The sequence below is a fragment of the Sceloporus occidentalis genome, unplaced genomic scaffold (genome assembly GCF_023333645.1).
Source record: "Sceloporus occidentalis isolate IW3139 unplaced genomic scaffold, rSceOcc1.0.p SCAF_20, whole genome shotgun sequence".
Classification (NCBI taxonomy): domain Eukaryota; kingdom Metazoa; phylum Chordata; class Lepidosauria; order Squamata; family Phrynosomatidae; genus Sceloporus; species Sceloporus occidentalis.
The window spans coordinates 15,457,895-15,465,805 of NW_028317000.1; the positions used below are offsets into that span (position 1 = coordinate 15,457,895).

Here is a 7,911-nt window from a genome sequence, read left to right on the forward strand (position 1 = left end):
ATGGGGTTTCCTTGGCAAGTTCCTTCGGAGGCGGTTTGCCATTGCCTTCCTCTGAGGCTGAGCGTGTGTGACTTGCCCAAAGTCACCCAATGGGTTCCCACAGTCATTTCCGGATTCGAACCCAGAGTCATGTTCCAATGCTCAAACCATTATGCCACACCGGCCCTAATAATGTGTCTAAACTTGCAACGGTTCCCAAACTTTGGTCCTCCAGATGTTTTGGACTCCGGCTCTGAGAATTGTGGACTCTTGGCCGAACTGTTTGGGGTGCTTCTGGGAGTTGCAGTCCCAACCGCCTGGAGGACCGACGTTTGGGACTCACTGGGTACGACAGTCTCAGCTTCATTGTGGCTTCGAGGGATAATTCAGCCTCGAATTGCTTTATAGACGCCTTTAAATGTTTGTTCCCAAACTGGGGCTGAAGGTGGCTTGGGGGGCTGGACTGGATGACCCTTGGGGTCCCTTCCAATGATTCTAACCTCCGTTTGAGGGCCTCCAAAGACGGAGAAGCCACCGTCCTCCATTTTGACCATGCGATCTACAGAACTGTCCTCCAGCCCCACATTTCAAATGAGTTGATTTCCTTCGTAGCCACTTTCTTTGCTGTCCAATGGCATCCAGAAATTGGAAACGCAATGGCACAGACAAGCCTGACTTTATCATTATTCAATACCATTCGGTTGCTTTTATCCTTTTGGTCAGGAGATGGCAACCTCGCTCATGATGCACTTTGCAGAAGCCAAGGAAATGCAAGGAGGAGACTGGAATGGGGACTCCATGCTCCAGGAGTCTCAGCAAGCAATCCATTCAACCTTACAAACAGCAGCACTTGTCTATTCTGACCCCAGAGGTGGAGATTTGAACCCAGGCCTTTCCTCTCGCCTGGAGCTGAGGATCTTCTCTTGGTAGCTGCCCTTCCAAGTCCAAAGGCAAGGCCTGCGTGCAATGCTTCTGACCGGTCTGGCTTTAAATGGAGGTAAAAAGCCGAAGGGGAAATAAAGAGGTCAAATCAAGAAAGACGATTCCTCCTCCGTCCCCAAGAGCCAGCGAGGCTTCATATGGTTGGAGTGTTAGACTGGGAGACCAGGGTTCGAATCCTTGCTTGTATCTGGCTAGAAGGCAGCTAAAAGGACCAGTATGGCATAGTAGGGTTGGCCTAGGATACTGGGAGACCAGGGTTCGAATCCCTGCTCAGATCAGGCTAGAAGGCAGAATGGAAGATAAATAGATTAAATAAAGAAATAGACTCCGAATCCTTCCATAAAAACCAGTATGGCGTCATAGGATGGGATACTGGGAGACCAGGGTTCAAATCCTCGGTCGGCCAGGAAACCTAATAGGTGACCTTTGGGAATGTTGCAAACCCCCTCCGAACAAACCTTGCAAAAACACAACAACCCACAGTTTTGCAGCCATGTCTTGTTGGTGGCACATGGCAGCCCTCCTTCCAGAGGGACTTCTCTGCATGCTTCCCATGCTCGGCTCCCATGTGGCAATGGCCCAAGCCTTGTGGGCATCATTATTGTGTGCCTCCTCCCAGAGGTGTGTGTTTGTGCTGTGGCTGCGCATTGTGTGTGGCTCTGCGTTGCATGTCGGGGCAAAGAGGCCTGGTGGGGGTCTGTTCTCTGCGTTCCTGTCTCCGCGTATAAAAATGCTGGCGACAAAAGCCTGGCAGCAGGCGAGGGAGAGAGGGAGGGAGGCAGAGCGCATGAGGCTGGTAAGGGAGGCGCATGGGCAGGGGTTAGGAAGGAAGGAAGGAAGCGCTCTCTCTACCCAGAGCCAAAGTCCTGATGTTGGTGCAACTCAAAGCCGCCCTCCAAAAGGCCAGGAAGATGTCTGAAGGCCATTCGCCCAAATTGGAGGCCAACGTCTTGGTCATCGGAGCCGGGAAAGTGGGCAAGTCGGGTGAGTTGGGCTGCGGTGGTTGGCACGGGGTCAGGGATTGGGTGCCAAAGGGCCACCTTGGCATTGGTAGGGCCAAGGTGAATCCTGGAGGCAGTACCTTCCTCGAACCAGAATGCCCCAGATCTGTTGGACTGTGGGTCCTATCATCCCCACATCTGGGTGGGCATCAAGTTGGCAAAAGCATGAGCTTGGATGTTGCATGCCGAAATGCACCTTGGCATTATCTCCTAGTAAGGGCCAATGGTAGGCAATGCCTTCCCTGAACCAGAACACCCCAGATCTGTTGGAGTGTGGGTCCTATCATCCCCACATCAAGTTGGGCATCAAGTTGGCAAACGCATGAGTTTTGATGTTGCATGACAAAATGTACATTGGTATTATCTCCTGGTAGGGCCAATGTTAGGCAGTGCCATCCCCAACTAAAAACCCTCCAGCTGTGTTGGACTGCAGCTCCTATCGTCCCCAGACATCACAGTTTACCTCCCTCGAAATTCTTCTGGGTGGGCACCGAGTCGGCAAAGGTGGTTATCAATGCCCCGGGGGCATGACTTTTGGAAGGTGAGGGTAACGCTGGCTTTGCTGTGTGCTATTGCTGTTGGCATGGTGTTATGGCTCTAGAGACCAGGGTTCGAATCCCTGTTCAGTCAACTGTTGTGTAAAAGGAGCTGGAGTTGTGTAGCAGTTGGAAATGCAGGGAAAGCCCTTAAATCTCCCCAAGTGTCAAATGGTTTGTCCTATATTTTAATATATAGATTTGGGGACTTTAGTCACTGGATTTGTAACAGCTTTGCTTCAAGCCTTGTGTGCATCCCATGCTGTTAACAACAGTTGTGTGGTTCCTAGTGACTTGGAGTTATTCCAGGGACGTTCTTTGCGGGGGTCCTGCTTGGCGAAGGTTTCTGCATTCTCCTGGCTGAGAGTTGGCATCCAAATCCATAACGTTCCCACTAACTTTGCCGTTGCCTTCCTTCCTTCCAGCTCTGACGGTCCGCTTTCTGACCCGAAGGTTTATCGGCGAATATGGGGATATTGGTAAGTGAGGGGCCAGAATCATTCCCCATTGAATTGTTCAAACTGGGAGGGAACCCCTGGGGCCACTGACTCACGCCAGAAATTCAAGCTTGCCAACATGCGCAGGGCTTTGAGCATCAGACGATATATGAGATTAGAATCTGAATCCATGCTCAGCCATGCCTTGGGTGAATCACACACTCTCAGCCCCAGAAAAACCCGTCGTCGTCATCATCATCATCATCATCATCATCATCATCATCATCATCATCATCCCACCTTCCTCCCAGTAAGGCCCTTAGGGTTGCCATAAGTCGGAAATGACTTGAAAGCACGCAACGACAGGCTCCATAAGCCTTCCTTTTCCATTTGTCTATCTGCCAATCTCTCTGGAATGATGATGGTGATGGTGATGATGATGATGGTGGTGATGATGGTGGTGATGATGATGCTTGTTCTTATTTATTAACCCTTTGCCTTTGCACCACTTCTCTCCTTTCCAGAATCCATTTACACTCACAAAGTGACGATGGATGGACAGGAGGCTTGCTTCAGCATTTGGGACTCGGTTTGTCCTCAGGTAAGGATGGCCCATTGCAATCCCCAAAGATCCCTAAGGAAGATCTCCAAAGATCTCCAAAGATCCCTGCAGGAGCCATAGGCAACCTTAGCAAGTCTGGGGCCCATTTATTTTACCCCAGGGTCCTCCAGAAGCCATACCTGGTTTCAACCATGCTGCAAAATAACCTGGTTTCAACCATGGTCTTTAAAACCAGTGATTCCCAAATGTCGGTCCTCCATGTGTTTTGGACTCCAACACCCAGAAGCCTGAGGCAGCTTGGTCAACAGTCAGGAATTCCTGGAGCTAAAGTCCCAAAACATCCAGAAAACTAAAGTTTGGGAATCACTGGTTTAAAACAACCTGGTTTAAAGCATGGTTTATAACAACCTGGTTTAAACCATTGTTTAAACCAGTTGTCCCCAAACTGTGCCCTTTAAGAGATTTTGGACTTCATCTCCCAGAAGCCTCTGCCATGTTGGTCAATAGCCTGGGATCCTGGGAGCCGAAGTCCAAAAACCCTTAAAGAGCAGAGTTTGAGGACCACTGGTTTAAAGTAGCCTGGTTCTGACCAGTCAGCCCTGGCGCGAGGGCATCCATTTTGTTCACCAACTCCAGCTCTTTCTCTCCTGAATCTCTGCAGATGACCAGCCTTCGGGGCTGTGTGGCCGAGAAGCAGCTCTTTTGGGCCGACGGCTTCGTCGTGGTCTACAGCATCTGCGACCGCGCCAGCTTCCATTTTGCTGGCCAACAGCTCCAGCGCATCCAGAGGCTGAAGAGGAACGCTGGGGCTGAGAAGATGCCTGTGATCCTGGTGGGCAACAAGCGGGATTTGCAGCACCGGCGCGCCGTCTCCAGCGAGGAAGGCCGCCTCCTGGCCCTTTCCGCCGAGGCTGGCTTTTTTGAGATCTCGGCCGCTGAGACCTACCACGGGGCCTTGGCGGTCTTCCACAAACTCCTGGACATGGTCAGGGATGGCCGGAGCGCCACCAAGAAGGCCTCCGTGGGCATCCGGGGTCTGTTACGAAGCATGTCAGCTGTCTTTGGGAGGCGGAGGACGGAATGAGGGCAACCGGAGGGGAGAAAGTTCAGAGGAAAGGAAGGAGCGAAATGGCGGCACTGTTGATGGCGATGGACCATCCGTTGGATGTAGGTTCCTCCTTAAGGACCCTGAGATGGAGTGGCCACAGAAGGAAAGTGTGCAGAGACTGGACACGGAGCTATGGGGAACTACAATTCCCATTCACCCGCCACAGAGCTGTGCACAATTGTAAATGCATCTCTGGACATTGAGAAACTTGTTGTCAAAGCATAGGGTCTGAAACCAGGCTTGAGAACGTGGGGGTAAAAAAGGATAAAGAGGGTTCTTTGGAGACTGTACAGGGTTCAAAGGTGCCACTTTGGGATGGCATCCCAGGCCCTGAGGTTTCTGGACCAAAACCTGAGATCTAGGTGACGTCTCGATTTTGGGAGCAAAGCAGGATATAAATAACGTAATGATATTGATGATGATGATGTCTTTAACTGTTGTGCATGAAGTCCCAACCACAGTTGCTTGAAGTTTGTCCTTCCAAGACACACACACTGCACAAAACGTATTTTTCCTGTTTGGAAATTTGGACAGGAGTCTTAACTAAAGGAGTGTATTCCTAGATCAAGGTGGGATGAAATGCTTTTATCCCTTCTCATGCACTTTGGGAGACGAAATAGGGAGCATTTCATCTTGGCTATAGCCAGGAGTTGGATGCAAAGCAGAGCGGAGGGTGAGCCCTGGCTTTGCAAATGGAGAGGCTGAGTAGTAAATCCATAGACCTTTGGAAATTACAGCAGCAAATCGATGAAGCCTTGCAAACCGTAGAAAGCTTCTGTTCCGCAAACTGGGGTGAAGATTTGCACATAGATGTTTCCCAATGCAGAAACCACCCAAAGCGAAGGATTTGCACCCGCATCTCCCACTTGGAGACGGAGAGCAAAAACTGGAGACGCAAAGCCAGGTCCGCGGAGTAACCATAAGCAACCGCGTCTTTGTCCAACACAAAGAGATAGGTTTTCCGAAAGTTGATTTCCGCCTCCGTGAAACGGCGTGAATCTGCTCTTAGCATCCCTCCTTTGCAGGTAATTACGCTCTTCGTAATTTGGAAGGAACAAGAGCCATTATGCCACGTTTCTCGCCCGGCGGGAGCCGGAGAAATGGTGCGCTCGGTGGGAAGGGAAATGACAGGCCTTGCTTAATTGAGGGCAGGAACCCCAGGGAACCAAACAGCGTGCGACCGCACAATCCGCGCATACGGCTTTCTCTTTAATTGAGTGTGCAGAGGCGGTGGCGCGGGTGGAGGATTTGGGCTTCTTATGCACAGCGCAAGCTCAAAGCCGCCGGGAAGGGTTCTGGTTGCAGTTGCAATGCTGCAAGATTTCACTTTGAAAAGAGGCATGGGAAGTGCATCAATAGTCGATATGGCAACCATTCACAATCTCCAAGGAAGTGTGTGTGTGTGCGGCTTAGCACACTGTTTTTTAGGGGCCATAAGTGGCCCAGTACACTCTTTTTGTGGGTCGTAAGTGGACTAGCACACTGTTTTTATGGCCCATAAGTGGACTAGCATACTGGTCTTCTGGGCCATAAGTGGCCCAGTACACTTTTCTTATGGGTCATAGGTGGGCTAGCACACTCTTTTTGGGAGGCTGTAAATGGCCCAACACATGTTTTGTGAACCATGAGTAGCCTAGCTTTTTGGACCATGAGTAGACTAGTTTTTTGTGGGCCATAAATGGCTTAGCACACTGATCTTGTGGACCATGGGTGGACTAGCATACTGGTTTTTGTGGGCCATAAGTGGCCCAGTAACTCTTCTTGTGGGCCATAAGTGGACCGGTGCACTGTTTTCTGGGGCATAAGTGGACTGGCGCACTGATTTTTGTGGGCCATAAGTGGCCCACCATGTTGTACATGACCCATCACACTTTGTATAGGTCATAAGTGGTTTCCTCCATTGCTTTATGGTATGCAGGACTATACATACACCCTCACACAGGAACACAAAGAGCATGTACACACACACACACACACACACACACATGCATTTTCTTGCAACCCTGAACCAAAGCGTGAAGGGAGGCCATGCTGCGACCTTTTTGTTGCAGCTCCTTTTTGTTTCAACAGATGAGAAATAATTGATCCCAGTTTACATTCAAATCTTTCCATTCTTGAACTGCTCTTACAGAAAGGAGCTCAGGCAAAGAGATATTCTTTGGCAAGGGATAAAACAAGCCCATAAATAAATGCTTTTGAAAAATGATGCTGGAGTTTGATGGCTGTTTTATTTCTCCCCCGGCTTTTGATCTAAAGGAATAACAAAACGCAATATAACAAATTGCACAGTGCCAATATAACAAAAGGAGAAGGATAAGTGGTTGGATTCGTAATGCACCACGCATACAATGAGAGGTGAGCATTGCAGATCCCAGCATGTCAGCTGCAGGTCCCAGCATGCCCTAGCATGTCCACTCCTTCAGCATTAGGTCCCAGCAGGCCCACCTCTTCAGTTGCAGGTCCCAGCATGTCCAACGCATCAGCTGCAGGTCCCAGCATGTCCAATGCGTCGGCTGCAGGTCCCCAGCTTGAAACAGAAATGTTAATGGGTTTTATGAAAAAGACTGAAGCCAAGCGATGCGAAACCAAGCCAGAGGAGACGACAGCTGGCTTAGAAATACAAGGCCCAAGGAATGAAGGGCACATGGCTGATGTGCAGGCACTTTGTCAAAGCGCACGTTTTCAAACCAACCGGTTATTGCAAACCAGACGGTGGATACCCCGGAAGGTCAAGACGGAGCAGAAAAGAGTGGAGGAAAGAGAAAGCGGAAGAGCCGTATATAATGAAATCTGGGACAACATACAGCCTGTGGAATAAAGCATTTTGAAATTGGTGTTGGAATCGAATTCTGCCTCCAGCAGGTCTCCTTTTTTCTGGGTTTGAAATGCACTAAATGCAGGTGGACCTTTGAGCAAAGCCTCAGCCAAAGAAACTGGCCTTTTACAGTCTTTGTCTGCATCTTAGGATATAATCCTGGGATTTGTAGTTGGACGTGTTTTGATGGAGAGTTCCTGCATGGCAGAAGGGGGTTGGACTGGATCAGGGCCGTTCTTGGGGTCTCGTCCAACGCTAGGATCCTACACTTCTATAATACACATCACAGGTTCAGACTGTCTCCAGTTTGGGTACCTTGGTACACCAAAGACCCTGCGAAAAGCCACTCTCAAAACACAGCAAGGTTTGGGGTTTTCTTGGCAAGCCGACCCAAGTCACGAAATGAGTGTGAAACCTACCCGGCAGGGGTGTGCGGAAGGCATGCCGTTGCGCCGGAACAAGGCGTGACACGGCACGGGTGCGGTGGGAGGCCATCCGAAGCTGGGAACTTTCCATTGCGGCAAGGGAAAA

At 50.1% G+C, this 7,911-nt stretch overlaps 1 protein-coding gene across 1 annotated transcript; it reads left to right on the forward strand.

Annotated features, from left to right (window-relative positions):
- Positions 1–1,670: 1,670 nt before the first annotated feature.
- Positions 1,671–6,750, forward strand: LOC149302199 (ras-related and estrogen-regulated growth inhibitor-like protein A). Its single transcript, XM_089483504.1, has 4 exons — positions 1,671–1,905; positions 2,884–2,937; positions 3,420–3,496; positions 4,119–6,750. The coding sequence occupies exons 1-4, from the start codon at positions 1,791–1,793 to the stop codon at positions 4,539–4,541; spliced, it is 669 nt and encodes a 222-aa protein (XP_089339630.1). The 5' UTR covers positions 1,671–1,790; the 3' UTR covers positions 4,542–6,750.
- Positions 6,751–7,911: the final 1,161 nt, after the last annotated feature.

Coding starts and splice junctions, on each gene's coding strand:
- LOC149302199 (XM_089483504.1), top strand. CDS start 1,791: ATGTTGGTGCAACTCAAAGCCGCCCTCCAAAAGGCCAGGAAGATGTCT. Junction 1,906..2,883: donor CGGGAAAGTGGGCAAGTCGG/GTGAGTTGGGCT, acceptor CCTTCCTTCCAG/CTCTGACGGTCCGCTTTCTG. Junction 2,938..3,419: donor CGGCGAATATGGGGATATTG/GTAAGTGAGGGG, acceptor TCTCCTTTCCAG/AATCCATTTACACTCACAAA.